The following is a 15,602-nucleotide window of genomic DNA, read 5'->3' as shown; positions in this document are numbered from 1 at the left end:
TTAGGCCTGTGCTCTGCTGTGTGGCTCTCTGGTGCCTGTGCAGTGATGCTGGATGCTCCATTTTGAGGTCTAGCACACTTATGTTTCTGTGTATGCACGTGCTTTCTTGAGTTGCTCGTACTGTTTCTGCTGTTCCTGTCTGCCATCCCTGCTGTCTTACCACAGCTGATCATGGTGCTTTCCCAAAAACCTAACTGTGTCCTGGGACAACTTGGGAATTTGCTGTCTACTTGTGCCATGAGGGTCTGTGCCCAAGGAACTGTAAAGCTAGAGAGGAAGCTTAGAGGGAGTTTAAGTAGACAAAACACTAATCGGAGGGACCCTCAGAGATCCTTGCCTTTGCACTTTAGGACTGCGGATTCCTGTGATTGCAGGAGTCGCTGCCTCACAACCCTGGAGGCTGGGCTATTTCAGTGGGATGGTGGACATTAGTGTAGCACTGAGAAGGAAGGTGACTTAAAGGATTTTAAGCTATTCTTTGTGACCTTGAAGAATCGTGACTCTGGTGACTAAATAGACACCTTCAGTTATGGTCGTTAGCAGGATGACTGCCTGAGGCTTTGAAAAATGCTGATTTCTGGTCTGTCAGTTTTTCCCCTAATTTTAAAACGCCTTTGTGCTTCTGGTGGGTCTCTGTCCACTGGTTCTACCTCTTCTCTCTACCTAATCAGGACAATGAATGTTTGGAGTGGGCAGTTCTTTCATTTTGTCCAGTCTAAGCAATTTGGGATTTTCCTGATACCTGTTTTTAAAAAATTATTTGTTTTTTTTCAAACTTGCTTCAGCACTGGAAGGAGTTGCACAGAGTTGTCCTGGGCTTGGGCACCTGAATACTCTGGGACCATGACCGGTACAGCAACAGATATCTGTAGCATACTGGGGAAATGGCCTGTGGCCTGTCCCTGTTGCTGTGCAGGTTGTGGTGAGCTAAAGTGTACAGGAGAACTGGCAAGGGAGAAGATGCAAAGCAGTGCGCTTCTCGCCGTGCCTTCTCTCTGTGTGCTGGTTTGAGCTTCTGCCAGGCAGAGCCCGAAGCAGCAGCTTTGGTTCATGGCGTGCTTTTAGTGTCGTGGAGACTTCACTGCATCGGGGTCGGGAAGGCTTCTCTCCCCTGGCTGGGACAGGTATGGCCTTTCTCACCACTTCTGTGAGCCTCAGCCTTTACCACGCAAGGTGAATGATGAATGTGTTTGGGATGTGCTGCCTTGGGGTCTGGGGAGCCCTTCCAGGGAACCCACTCCCCAGAGCTGCTCTGTGTTTGCAGCCAGCCCCCTAAAATGTCCCCGTAAATGTAGGGGCTGAGCTATACTGACATTTACACATGCAAACTTCGCTGCCTTATCCTGAAACAGAAACTTGAAGCCACCCATGTGTATATTCCTTTCCTTACTTTTTGTTTTGGTTTTTTTTAAGAAAAAACAACCCAACCTGAAGCCATGAAATGCTAGCTGACGAGGTGTCCTGGGAAAGGGGTAGTAAGCGCACGTCCAGCACGTCCTGTCCTCTGGGTTCCTCGCTCTGATGGCAGTTGCAGCAAGGCATGAGGAGTGGGTGTACGGCACTCGTGTCAAGTGACCGAAAGAAGCAGCTCAATTTTAATCCCATTTTCCATACAGAGAACAAATCGTTGGTGTGGGACAACCCAGTTATTTAAAAGCAAGTCAAAAATTAACTAATGAATTACAGCAATAACAATGATTTTTCTACCAAAGTAATGAAACTGAGGCAACTGCAATAGAGAGGCATGCTGCGCTGCGTCCGTCTTCAGGCCTGTGAAGGTATGGGAGCCACACGTGCCTGTTGTCCGGGTCCCTACGCTGTGCTGTCGCTGTGGTGATGAGGTGACTAGAGCCTGACTGGAGCTGTACGCAGAGTTGCTGATGCCTATGAAATGCTGTAAACATGCTGACATTGTTGGTTTCTAATTGAATAGCTATTTTTGTTAAATAAAAATACTCTGAGAGATCCCGTGTGGCCAGGGTTTGGTTTGCACTTTGATGCCTTGCTAATCCACGGCACTGCTGCTGCAGCCAAGTACTGCAGGTTGCTCTGAGCATCTTTGTTACACAGCGGGTAGGGGGGGAATACGGGACAAATCATGCAAAAAGGACCAAGCCTTAAAGATGATGGTGGTTGACTGTTTTGTGTAGGTTTGCAGAACTCTGTGCAAGTGCCTTGGGTCTTGCGCTGAGGAACCTTAATTTCTGAGGAGTTCAGAAATAGCACCCCTTAGTTCCAGCACAGACTGGTCCAGCAGGTGAGAAAATTCCTTACTCGCTGGGACAGGGTGTAACCCTGGTCAGGAAGCATCAGTCTCACTGACAGTGACTGTAAGGGAAAGCAGGTGCAGGCTTGCCATGCAGGGGGACCTATCTGTTTACATTAACCTAATTACAAAATTGAGGCCTTAAGGAGGAAATGCTGTAAACTCTCCATCCTGGCACGCCCACACCTGGCTGCCTTGGAAAGCTCTCCCTGTCTTGTGCCTCTAGGAGATTGCTTGTGCCTGATAGCACAGGCTGGGCTTCAGGGGAAAGTGCTCTCTGAATATCTGCTGCTAGTTTGATGTAGTTCAGTGTGGGCAGTAGCCTAACAAGCTCTCTGCACAGCACCAAAGCCCAGAGAAAATGGGTGGTCTGGGGGCAGAAGGAGGTCTAGGAACAACCTACTGTTTTTAAAAGCGTTGCCATGAGAGCTTTATTGCTGAGGCAGGAGTGATAGGACTGTCAGCATTTTAGGCTTGCTCTGAATTTCGTTCATCTGCCTTCTCTGGGTGAATACAGGAGTCGGCTGTGGAGGGATGAGCTTCTTGGCAGTGTGGGGCTTTAAGATCTCTGCTTGCATAGAGCAGGAAGGTAACCAGTAGCTCATACAGATACAGCGTTACTCCTTAAGGTGGATTCGAGCGTTTCGTGTCTCTGGTGCTGTGACAAGAATCCTGAGGCTGCTCTTGCCTGAGAGCGGAGCAGTTCCACGTGAACCGTGGCAATCCTCCTTGCTCCTCCCATTGCATCCTGCCACAGCTGAGAGCGCTGGAAAGGGACGCCCAGCTACTGCCAAGGAGCTGAATTCTGCGTTTGCGAAACAGCCCGCGGTGCGGTTTGATGGAGATGCGGTGACTGCTACGCACGGCTGGGGTGTCTCTCTGGGGCACCGTGGCTGTTTCTTTGTTCCAGTGGATGCCGGGGCTGCTGGAGGTGAGTGTTACCGCCGAATCTGTGCATCCTGCGCAGGGGCTGCTACGATGCTGGTGAGATGTGGCTCAGTTCCTGGGCTCTAGGATTACTGTTAGGGGGAGAGGCTGGGTGCTGGGCTTGTGCTGTCCGAAAGGTGAGGACTAGTATGAGCTGCCAGAGGCTGCTGTTCCAGGAGCAGCACCCACAGCTGTCCCCTGGGCGAGGTCGGGCTGTGACAGCCCACCAGGGCACGGCAGGGTTACTCTCACCTGCGCTGTGACTGTGTGTGTGTGTGAAGCAGCCAGCTGCTCTGGCAGCGCTCTCGGGGAAGGGGAAGGGCTCTGTGTGGAAGGAATTACATTTTCCTCTCTATCGGTGTGTTCGTAGCTAAGTACTGGGAAGGAAAGAGGGACTTTGGTTATGGAAGGGGTAGGAGACTGGGAGCTCTGGACTCTGTTCCCAGTGACTCTTAACAGTGTCAACTGTTTCCTACACAACATACAAGAGGTGTTAAGGTGCTTGTTGAACACTGCCCTGGAAGTGTTACGCAGCCGTCCTCTGTCAAACACACTCACTCTGCGTAAATCGGTGTTCCCGAAACACAGCGTCTGATACATTAGCGACACAGCAAAGAGCAACCAACATGTTAGGGCCTGTCCTTTGAACCCCGCACTGCTTGGCTAGAGTTTCCATTGCGTTCTTTCCTGACCGTGTTCTGCAGCTCCCTCACAGATGGGAGCACTGGAAAACCTAAATTTAATGACATATGTCTTAGTGAATGCATGCATGAATCTGAATTGACCTTAAGATTCCCATTATCAAGCATCACAGCTCGATCTTCCAGCAACAGGATCTAATCCTTGTCTTACAATCACACGGATTTGTAATTAGTCAAATAAAGCATCTCTTGTGAATGAAAGAGGTAGCACTGACTTGTAAGATGAAGGATAGTCTTTTGATACAAGCAGAGCATAAAGCTTTGATACTGTGCCCAGTTCTCTTTGCTTGTTTCCGCTATGGACTTGTCGAAGCCACCTGTCTGTGAAATGGGGAAAATCAGACGTTCAGGGTATTGCTTTCAAGCACAGGATAACTGCGTGACCCTGGGTGAGGTCAGCGGTTGAAGTTTTTCCGGGTACAGTGGGAACCGTTGCCAAGCAGGTACCCGAGTGTTATCTTGGGTAAATATCAGGGAGCCCTGCTAACCCGCCAAAACCAATGTCAAACTCCAGTTCTCTTTCTGGCTGTGTGGTGTGGGATTAGCAGAAACCCCAAGGTCGTGGAGTCCAACCCCCTCCTGCGATGTGTGGCCAAGGGTGACAGCTGTCTTCAGAGACCTCTGAACCCCACCTTGAAGGGGTTTGGCTTTCTGCCCCATGTTACTTTGAGTGAAAGGCTAACTGCACCTGCACTGCCGTGGCCCAGGCCCCCAGCCAGCAGCAGGGCTGGGGAGGGTGAGCCCCCAACGCACAAGCTGCGGGAGCCCTGGTCACCCCAGGGAGCTGCCGGGAGCTGCCCTCACCAGGCCGAGGGGACCGCGGAGGCACGTCATACTCTGGGAGGTTTATACATCAGTCTTGTGCTGGCGCTGTGCGTGGGCGTTGAAGCTGTTACGTCAGCTGACATTTGGAAATGCTTTGTTTTTTCTAATGAGCAAGTGTATCTGCTTCCCAGGAACAGGCTGCCCGGGGACGTGGTTGAGTCACCATCCCTGGACGTATTCAAAAAACGTGTAGATGTGGCATTTCAGGACGCGAGTGCTGGTGGACGACAGGTTGACCATGAGCCAGCAGTGTGCCCTGGCTGCCAAGAAGGCCAATGGGATCCTGGGATGCATTAGGAGGACTGTGGCCAGTAGGTCAAGGGAGGTTCTCCTTCCCCTCTACACTGCCCTGGTGAGGCCCCATCTGGAGCACTCTGTCCAGTTCTGAGCTCCCCAGTTCAAGAAAGATGAGGAGCTACTGGAGAGAGTCCAGTGGAGGGCTACGAGGATGGTGAGGGGACTGGAGCATCTCTCCTATGAGGAGAGGCTGAGGGAACTGGGCTTGTTCAGCCTGAAGAAGAGAAGGCTATGAGGGGACCTAGTATATGCTTACAAATATCTCAAGGGTGGGTGTCAGGAGGATGGGGCCAAACCCTTTTCAGTGGTGCCCAGTGACAGGACAAGGGACAATGGGCAGAAACTGAAGCATAGGGAGTTCTCTCTGAACACGAGGAAGAACTTCTTCCCTCTGAGGGTGACGGAGCACTGGAACAGGCTGCCCAGGGAGGTTGTGGAGTCTCCTTCTCTGGAGATATTCAAGCCCCGCCTGGACAAGGTCCTGTGCAGCCTGCTGTAGGTCACCCTGCTTTGGCAGGGGGGTTGGACTAGATGACTCCCAGAGGTCCCTTCCAACCCCTAAAATTCTGTGATTCTGTGACATGGTTTAGTAGGCATCGTGGTGTTGGGTTGATGGTTGGACTTGATCTTAGAGGTCTTTTCCAACCTATGATTCTATGATTCCTGTTGAACTACACCTAGCAGCGTTGAGCCAGTGGCTCTCTGTGGTAACTGGTGGCAACACCAACAAGCACGCTCCTTCCCTCCTTCCCTCCTTCTTTCCTTCCTTCCTTATTTCTTTTCTTTCTTTCTTTCTTTCTTTCTTTCTTTCTTTCTTTCGTCATCTCAAAGCTCCAGGAGCGGGGTGTGACTGAGGCTGAGCGGTGTCTCCTCGGAGATGCAGTGCCATCTTTGCTAACGAAGGCCCAAACCCTGGCCCCGCCAGCTCTCGCTCTGACCAGGCGCTCGCCCCTCACCAGCCCGGGCGTGAAAACGGCGGACAAAGGGGGGCGGGGGGGCCGCTGTGCGTAGGCCCGTCTCCATGGCAACGGGGCGGTGCCGCCTCCCCCGCACAGGCGCCCGCCGCTGCCTCCGCGCCGGCGGCTGGGAAAACGTGCGGGCGGGGCGGAGTTTGGCCCTCGGGGGCCGCCGTCGGCGGTGACCGCTGCTGCGGGAAGGTGAGCGGGGGGGGGGGGGCGGTCCCCGCCGCTGCCATGGCAACGCCGCCGCCATGGCAACGCCGCCGGGCGGCCGCACCTCGTCCCCCGGGCCGGACCGGGCAGCGGCGGCGGGAGCCGGCGGTGAGCGGGGTGTCCGAGGCAGGCGGGGCCGGCTCCCGTGGGGGGCTGGTAGCGGCGGCGAGGCGAATGGGGGCCGCACCTGCCGGCTGGGCCCCGGGCCAGTGGCGATAGCGGTGAGGCGCCGGCCGCCGGGCCGCGGCCTTTGCCGGGCCGCGTCCCGCTCGTTGCTGTCACCGCGCCGCGGTGTGACCCCGCGGGCGGGTGCGGAGCCTTGCGGGACGGCCACGGCGCACGTCCCCCTTCAGCGAGAATATCGGCAGGTGGAGAGGAAGGCCCGAGGGCTGCTGACTGCTTCTGGTCCCTGCTAAGGCCGAAGCGCTTCGGTCTTCACTTCCTAAGACCCTAAGCAGGGTAGGAGCCGACTCGGGGCTTGCTGAAGCAAGGCTGTTAAGCTGACGGTTATCTCTTCAGCCGTGACTACTTCATGTCACGACAGAAGAGGCTGATTGTTATGCTGCTCCCCCTTCTTACACGTATCCTAAAGAAATCGATCAGTTTTCAGTATCTGTGTTGGGTGTCGCAGGCTGGCGTGAACGTGTTTTGCTAAATGCACAATTTGGCATTGTAGCTGTTGCATCCCCTTACCGTAACGGTGAAGAAGTTAGATAGTTCTTTTGTGCTGAATATGTACTAGAGGAAAGAAACCTCCCTTAAGAACCCAGGCACATGTCACCGCCCAAACCAAGGGTATTTGTGAAGGGAGGGACATTTCCCAGGAAAAACGATTACATGTTGGGCGAGAAGAGGTGCAGGAAAAACGTGGTGGAGATAGATAGACACGGTGTGGGAAGCCAAGGCAACAGTCTGAACAAGTTTGAAAATTTAAACCCGGAGGAATCTAGAGTGATTCCCATGGCAAGTGATGGCTAAAAAGAAGTGAATTAGGAGGAAAAAAATGCCAGATTTTTTTGAACAAAATACGGAACAAATAGAAGAGCTTTTATAAAGTTTGTATACCAACAAGTTTGCAACAAAGGTGCCCAGCTTTATTGTGATTCTTTCCTCTTATACAAATCTTGGCTAAATTTTGAGATCTAGAAGAGCAGCCCTTGTCAAGCATGAAACACAGGGTTTTAAGAAGCGGAGCTGGTATTCATGTGAGTAAATAACTGAGAACTCCGAGATGCTCATTAGAATTTAAAACAAAAGCTTGAAGGAATTTAAGCAGCATCTTCTGCATGGAAGGGTTTTTACAAAACGCGTGACAAAATGCTTAGACAGTTTGGGAAGTCCAGGTGCAACCCTTCTTACCTGGAAAGGCAGGACAGTCACACAGCAAGTGCCATCTTGCTGTTCCAGAGCCATCCACAGTCAGAGCCAACTCTTCCATCCGTATTGTGTTACCATATGCTAATACTCGTATCGGGATCTTTCAGTGTCTTGTAAATGACACAGATTTGGCCTATTAGAGAGACGTTTAGAAGTGGCACCTTTCAGCCTACAGCAGAGCATACAAAGAGAAAAGGAACTTCTGAATAATCAACATTTCCTTCTTTATGTTGCTTTTGTAAACAGTAATAAACAAAGTAGGGAAGGAATGATGAGTGGCTAAAGCTGTAAGAAGAGCAGAATCAGCTGTCTAGGCTGATGTGTGCCGCTGCATGTCTTTAAGTCTTTTGTGTCTTTAGATGGAGACAGATGTCTTCAGCTGAGTGAGCTGAGCTGAGGGCAGCAGGTGGTCAGCCTGGACTGCCAAGTGCTGGTGTTTAAGCAGTCCTTCAGGAGCTCCTGGCACCTGTGTGCTATGCAATCCAAAGATTGTTTAAAAGATTCAGTGCCTATAGTGGCTCATCTTCAGTTTTGCCACGAATATGACTATATCCAGCCTGATTAACTGATTAACTCCCATTGTTGCCCTCCTCAGAAATTCAGACCAGAACTAAATCCTTTTCCGAGCAGTCTTGACTGATGTCTGTGTGACTTTCTTTACCCCTAATACTACTGGAGGTGAAAAGCTAGCTGCTTGTAAACGTTCAGTCACTCTAGCAGAAGGTTCCTGTCAAGAGCCCAGTGAATGTTTTCTTGTTTCAATATGTCATTATGGGAAGCTTTTTGGTAGTTTGATCTACTGTAAGCCATGGCAAGGATCTTCTAGCACTTGTGCATCCCACATCTTTGCAATGTAATTTTAAACAAGTTAAGATTTCTTTAAAGGAAAGTGGACCAGGCAGATATAAAACAACAATGTAAAACATGCCTGGGAGCAATGAAAGCTGGTAGTACTTGTAATAAACATAAACCAGCCATCTCTTTCTTAAAGCGTGGGACTAACACTTAAGAGATCGTGAGTTCTAGTCTTAGCTCTGTCAGAGACTCGCTGCAAGACATTGAGCAAGTGACCTCAGTTTGCTTTGACTCAAACCTTTCCCTAGTAGTTGGAGGTGGAAATGCCAAACCCGTTCATGTTTATAAATCAGTAGTGATCCTTAGTTCTGAGGTGCTGTGGCACTATCTAACATGGTTGTCTTGATACTGCTCACAAGCTTGATGTGGGTGCTGTAAGGGATATCAGTGTTCTGTATTTCTGTGTCACTAGAGTTTTAAAACATTTTTTTTCCTCTCCTTTTTTATAGTGTTGCTCTAACACATCACCAAAATGAGTGAAAACGAAGACCGTGGAGATCCAGCAGATATGGGTGATCCAACAGAAAGTGGAGAATATGAGGATGACTTTGAAAAAGACCTCGAATGGCTAAATAATGAAGAAGAAAAAGAAAACCTTGGTGAAAGAGAGGTATTTGTTAAATTAAATGCTAGTTGTCTTATTTAGAAGACAAAACTGAGTAATATTTGGAATCATAAGCACAAATATCAGTATGGTTTGAAATGTGTAGGTATACGCACTGAATTTTGACAAGGAAAGTTATTTGGAATTACAGTGAAAAATAATTCAGTGAGCTGGTTAGTTTGGTTATAATTGCTTTAAAAGAGAAAATTTAGTGTTAATTGAAAATAGTATGTTTGTTTCAAAGGTACTTCTGGGTTCCTTTCAGCGTTTGTGCAGCACATGTTCTGTTTTTGTGCTGTCGCTGATTGCTTTACTGTGCAAGCTATGGTTAGCTAAACTTTGTGCACGTGTGAACATGGAAAAACTGCAAGAGAGCTGTTAGTGACAAAAAAAGCTATTAGTTGTGACATGCACTATTTGACAGCCTGGTTTAGAATTAGGGTAGTTAGTACTGCTCTTGCCATTTCTTTTCTCTTTCTCTGATACTGTTCTTTGTTGGGAGAAAAGACTAGTTTATTTTAATTTTTTTAGAATCCTGAAAAAAATGAAGAGGATGTTGAAGCAAATATTGTCAAAGGTGTGGACAAGTTTGAGGAAGACAATGAGGAAATGGAAGAAAATCCAGATCAGCTTTCAGAGGCAGATGTAGATGCGATAGTGAGACCTTCCAATGAAGAGAGTTTGGAATCCATGTCTGCTATTAAACAGGGGGACTGTGTATCTGATACTGATAGTGAAAGCTCTATCCAGGAATCCAATTTGGAAAACCAGCAGGAACTGGATGAGGAACAGGATGAAGAAATAAAGCGTTACATCTTGGAAAAAATTGAAGAAGCCAACAAACTTCTGGAGAATCAGGATCCTGTGGATCAGAACAGAGAACGGAAATTAAAATTCAAGGAGAAGTTGGTGGATCTTGAAGTTCCTCCTCTAGAAGATGCTGAAGTTTGTAAAGCTGACCTTACCAGAGGAGATGACGTTTCAAACAGCCTATCTCGGTTGCATATTTCTAATGAAATGGGGCAGGAAAGCACATCGCTTTCACCACATGCTGGCAAGGATGAGGAAAAGAAGGATGGTAAAATCCTAGTGGAAAAAGATGGGAAGTTTGAACACTTAAGTTTATGCGATACTGAAAGCCAGGGCTTTTTGCCCCCTATAAATGTTTCTTTTACTGATACTGAAACTCAACATACGTCTCCAAGATCTTCACACTGCAGTCCTTTTGGCACTGTCTCCGGAATGAAGGAAGTGCCTCCAGTAAGACCAGGAGCACATTCTTTTTCTCCTGGTGGAAACAAGTGTGTGTATTTCCCTAAGCCTCCATCTAACCCTAAGCCTCCATCTAACCCTAAGCATCGTCCAAATTCTGCTGTCAATGCTGCAAGAGGTCTGGGGAGACGGAAGACTCCGCAGAGAGCGCAGTCTGCAAATGTGCCCGTGAGAAGCTCCACTTACTGTCTTTCTCCCAGACAAAAAGAGTTGCGGAAGCAGTTAGAACAAAGGAAAGAAAAACTGAGGAAAGAGGTAAAGATATAGGGGCAACAAGCAGATCACAGTGACCATCCTGTTCCTCTGCTTCACAAAGACCACATGTTCAGGGCATTTACTCCAATAATTTTTATCATTTTTAAATAATTTTTCCATGATAAAAGAGGCATCAATAACAATAATAATTCTCTGGAGTTTGTACAGAATCTCTCAAAAATCCTGTCCTTAAAAGAAAAAAAATACCCACAGAGTGGCATAGGATCATGCCTTGCTTATGGGAGAAATCAAGTATTTATTTAATATATCTTTCACAAATAGGCCTTCTTCTGCTATATTGTACTTACTGCTTTTGCTTATTGACTCTCTTTCCACCTAGGTTCCATTACAGGCCCACTCTTTACTGGAGCGTAGCACATGGTATCGTATCTCCATAGGTTACACTGCAATGCAGGAAGTTAACATTAACCACAGTAGTGCAGGTGCTCATTTGAGTGCTTATGAAGTATGTAATAGGCAATTATCATCTGGGAGAGTGTTCAGTCATAAAATAAGATTTACACAGGAGAATATCTGTGAGAACTATGAACAAAGTGTTTAACGTGCATGGCAGATACAGCTGACTTCAAAAGTGGCATGCTTTGTTGCTGCATAAGATGCATGCAGGTGAAGTCACATTGACTGATAATATAACTGGATACTTTTTGCCTGTAAAGGTTTTGCATGGGTGAGTGTTGTAAGTTTTCTCAGTGAGTTTGTTGCAAAGTAGGTTATTTTCCCCGTTTTCTGTTAATGGATACTACTTTTCCTTCTGATTTGGTTTTACCTGGGCGTTACACAGAGGACAAAAAGAAGAAAATATTCCCAAGACTGAGGTTATTCTTCTTATATCTATAAAGGGCAGTAATTTAAAAGGAAAAAAAAATCTATTTTAGAAAATCAAATCAGTATCTTATGCATTACTGGGGGAAAAAAATCCCTTTTAATTCTTTCTCAGCTCCTTATTCAGAAAAAAAAATTTAATAGAGTCAGCTGTAACAGGAACTTCAGAAATCTTTACCAAAGACTTTAAAAACTTACACATTTTTGCTTCACTTTGCATTGTGATGATACAGTTGCAGAAAGGTAGCTTTCGATGTATGTTGCTTTATAGAAAGCATGGAAGCATCTACCATTTTTCTGTGCCATGACGTTCTAAGCAAGCTGGCCAAGTGGCTTCAGAGATGCTTTCAACCCATGGAAGTAGGTCTAGCCTGCTTTATTTGAAAAGCTTGCTGAGGCTTAGCTCAGTAGCGAGGGGCATGAAATGTGAAGGGTTACCGATGTGTTTTCTTTGTACACACAAGACTAGATCTCATGACACCATACTCTGCCTATTTAAATTAAAAGGTAGTGTGGTAGAGCTAAGGAAGGTTATTTTCCTAACAGTGTGTGCTAAATCTCTTTCTCTGTTGGCTGACTTCTGAAAAGGTAAGAATGTACTACCATATTTCTTCATTCTTGAATGGAGTTTTTCCATTCTGTGATGGATTTCACAGGCAAGAAAGATTTCTTGACATTACTGGAATCCATCTGCTTCATTTTGGTGGAGTTTCTTTCATTTCAGTATATTACAAATTGTAAATTTGGAGGATAGCCTGAAAGTTGTGCGCGGGTGGGAGGAACGTCATCTGTTTGCAAGAGAGCATTGAAATGAGTGGGGATTGTAGCTTTTGTGTCAGAGAATCGAAACCCGGTAAACTGCCTCATCGACTTCTTGAACTTGTCTGAAACCTTTCTCCTCTTTGTAGGTCCTTGTCATTAGCTGAAATGTGACTAATAATTACGAAAAAGTTTTCTCAATTTTGTAAAAATAATTTTGTAAACTTGAAAAAAGTGTTAAGATATTAATACTACTTGAGTAAATACATTACAACTTTATGTCCAGAAAAAAATCCTTACTTATAAGGTAGCACCTGCAGTCCATAGGTAGTTAAATATCTGTTAGGGTTTAGTGGTCCAACAAGCTGGAGAGTTTCATTCATTTTTAAAATGCATCAGTTTAAACTGATTTTTAAGCCAATGAGAGCTATTGGGCAGGCTTAATTTTAAGTCTTCACCTGTTGCTATTGAAATGTCTGTGAGCTGAGTTGTATCATGGAAATGGAGGTAATCACAAAAAGGGTTAGACTGCAAGTGTCTGAATCTAACCAGAACCGCAGAAGTGCTCAGACTTCTTTCTTCCTAAAAGTAGTATCAACTATGATGCAGTTGTTGAGTGTTCCTGTTTCATGGGTATTTTTGTGTCTCTCTCATGTAACTCACATGGCTTGCTTATTATCTACTGTGACAATGAAGGCCTTTGCAGATTGAGACAATTCTCTTAAAAAATGTTTATTCACTCTTAATTTCATTCAAGGAAGAAGAAAAGAAAAGGGAACAAGAAGAACAGAAGAGAAGAGAGAATGAGATGGTTTTTAAAGCTTGGTTACAGAAGAAGAAAGAACAAGTGCTAGAAGAAAAGCGAATTCGTCGTGCAAAGGAGCTAGAAGACTTGAACAGCAAAGTAAGATCTCCATAATGTAGGACTGGGGTCTGTAGTGCTCTTGTTAAACAGGAAGACCAAATGCTAAGCCTGTGTTCTTAGTTAAGCATATGAAAATTAACAGTGATAGGAAATGTTTTTGTCAGATTGTTTTCAGTAAAGAGCTACCTTGACTTGCATGTTTAGGATTGTTCTGCTTGGCAGGGTGGCATGGAAGCTGCGTATATGAACTTACTAGCTATAAAATCACAGGAGATACAGAGATGCTCCTTTTTATCAGGGGAATGACTTGATTGAACCCTGCAGTGAACAAGCAGCCAGAAAACCCTTGGAAGTGTGTTCCTCACCATCAGAACTCGCTGGCAAGCAGTAAATGCACGTGACCTGACCAAAACCTGAAGATTCAGATGCTCTGTTTTGAAGTTCCTCTGCCTTGCAGCAATGGGCTTGAAAAGCTAAATTAGGCATTTTTAAAACATACCGCTTTGAATGCTTGCTCATGTATATATTCCATGCCAGATTAAAGCATATGCTTTTGTTTGCTTATGAAGTACGTTTTGTGGATGGGAGATGCCAGCAGAGTTCAAAAATTATTATAACATGATTAATATAAAGGTCATTTAATGATGTCTTGTGTATATGGTTTGTTTTTAAATAGGCGAGGAACAGGAATCCAGAAGAAGCCTTTAAGTTGTGGCTTAAAAAAAAGCACCAAGAACACATGAAAGAAAAACAGATAGAACTTCTGAGGCGCCAAGCTGAGGGAATTGCTTTTTTTCCAAGAACAGAGGAATGCAACAGAGCCTTTAAGGAGTGAGTAGGGTCACTGCTAGGGAATCATATTTGACAACTTTGTCGTCTGTCAGCTTAAGACTGTAGTTATTTCATGGTACATCTTTACTGCTGAAGTCTTTGTCGGTGTAGGGTTTTGGTGGTGTTTTTTTTATGAATATGCCCTCATAAACTTACACCCTGGCAAAAATACATCAATTCTTGATGCTGTTTGTTCACTGATGTGAAATTATTTCTCAAAACCTGAGCTGAAATAGTGAATTGCTTCTGCTGAAAAAGGGAGATCCCTGTTCTGGGAGCAGGCTCGGGTTGATGAAGTTCATTAAATGAGCAGAAAGTTAATCCAATAAAATGGATTCAACTCAAGTCCATGAGTTGAATCAGCTCAAAAAAAAAGGGGGGAGGTAAAGGTGAGTGCAGAAGCAGGAGAAATGGGATGGAAAAGTAGTGCCTCCCCTGTTTGGGAGTGGCAGGCTTTGAGACCGGCTCAGCCGTGACAGCTAACTTCATCGTACCGGACAAGGTGACTCTAGTTAAATGGGGGCAAGTCTTCTTTGAATGGATGAAGTAAAACTTTCAATTCCAACTGTCAGTACTTCTAGTCCCGTTTCTGTCTCCACAGATGGCTGAAAAGAAAGAGAGAAGAAAAACGAGCGGAAGAGCTAGCTGCTAAGGAGAGGGTACGGCAGCTTAGATTAGAAGCCAGAAGAGCAAAACAGCTGCAGAACATCCACTGCATTAGTTCAGAGGCTAAATCCTTTCGCTTCACAGACCACTACAGTTAAAAGTTTGATGTAACCACAGAGTTCTTGGTGACAACACTCTTAATTTCTATGGCTTGAGCTTTTGCTCTTTACAGCTACTGACTTTTTGTGGTGTTTTTAAAGCTTTCAAGCAAGTTTAATGATTCCCTTCACTGACAATGCTTTTACTATGTATTTATTTGTAACTGTTGAAAAGCCTGCTTTTATGTGTAACTCAGGGATCTTCCTGGTTTGACCAAATCTAAATGAGTGTGAGACCTATATGTGAGGGTGGCAAATATACAGTTCTTGTCTTAAAAGGCACTTTGTTCTCAACTCCGCCATGAATTCCTGGATGCAGGCTATTATGTCAAATGTTGAATTTTTGCTGGATTAATATTGCTGTTTGCTGCTTGTGTTGAAGACTGTACAAGGTGTTGTTGAAAAATGCTGCTTCGTGTACCACTTCCTATTGATATGTTCACCAGCTGTTACTTCTGGCTAGACCAGAGGACTGTTTTATTTTAGTTCAGGGAAAGTGGTCACTGAAGGCCAATATGTATGTGAATGCACAATACTTTCTGAAACCTACTTCTGTGAGTCCTATTCAGTAGTTTCCTATTCTTTTCCATGAAATTAAAAGGTTGTGTGAATGATGACCTTTATCAATATAAAGGAAGCTGGATTCCTTGTATACATGTCCATGTTTGCTAAATTAATTATAATAAACTACACCTTAGCCAGCTAAATTGTGAACTTTTGTCAGAGAACATGCCGAGGTCACTCATGAAATCATAAAGTTAGTGGAAGATGAGGAACATTCTGCCCAGCTGTGTGTCCAACAGATTTCATGATCTGGCATTGTTCTTACATTTTTCCACATTCAGAGTGTTTTCTGGAAGTACTATAACTGAAGGAACTATAGTAGATGCAAAGCCCATTTGCCATTTTACCACGTTGGAGACCTAGGCAGATTAAGAGAGTACTGGTGTCTGACCAGAGGGTGCTATGTTGCAGCTTTTACCAGCATA

The 15,602-nt window shown here is 45.7% G+C and overlaps 1 protein-coding gene across 4 annotated transcripts; it reads left to right on the top strand.

Moving 5' to 3' along the window:
* Positions 1-2,986: 2,986 nt before the first annotated feature.
* Positions 2,987-15,320, top strand: CCDC181 (coiled-coil domain containing 181). Of its 4 annotated transcripts, none has more exons than XM_075436483.1 (6): positions 2,987-3,197; positions 8,870-9,030; positions 9,556-10,551; positions 12,911-13,057; positions 13,695-13,849; positions 14,451-15,320. In XM_075436483.1, the coding sequence occupies exons 2-6, from the start codon at positions 8,893-8,895 to the stop codon at positions 14,611-14,613; spliced, it is 1,599 nt and encodes a 532-aa protein (XP_075292598.1). In that variant the 5' UTR covers positions 2,987-3,197; positions 8,870-8,892; the 3' UTR covers positions 14,614-15,320. The 4 variants fall into 4 exon arrangements, with proteins under 4 accessions (XP_075292598.1, XP_075292606.1, XP_075292589.1 ...); XM_075436491.1 differs by lacking the exon at positions 2,987-3,197 and adding an exon at positions 6,070-6,173; XM_075436474.1 differs by lacking the exon at positions 2,987-3,197 and adding an exon at positions 6,207-6,296.
* The last annotated feature ends 282 nt before the right edge of the window (positions 15,321-15,602 follow it).

The sequence above is a fragment of the Opisthocomus hoazin genome, chromosome 1 (genome assembly GCF_030867145.1).
Source record: "Opisthocomus hoazin isolate bOpiHoa1 chromosome 1, bOpiHoa1.hap1, whole genome shotgun sequence".
Taxonomy (NCBI): Eukaryota; Metazoa; Chordata; class Aves; order Opisthocomiformes; family Opisthocomidae; genus Opisthocomus; species Opisthocomus hoazin.
This window is presented reverse-complemented; position numbering and strand designations above follow the sequence as displayed.

Bases quoted from the DNA above. Each gene is read 5' to 3' on its own strand.
- CCDC181 (XM_075436483.1), top strand. From the start codon at position 8,893: ATGAGTGAAAACGAAGACCGTGGAGATCCAGCAGATATGGGTGATCCA. The intron at 10,552-12,910 runs GTAAAGATATAG...ATTTCATTCAAG, and splicing joins AAGAAAAACTGAGGAAAGAG to GAAGAAGAAAAGAAAAGGGA. The intron at 13,058-13,694 runs GTAAGATCTCCA...GTTTTTAAATAG, and splicing joins TAGAAGACTTGAACAGCAAA to GCGAGGAACAGGAATCCAGA.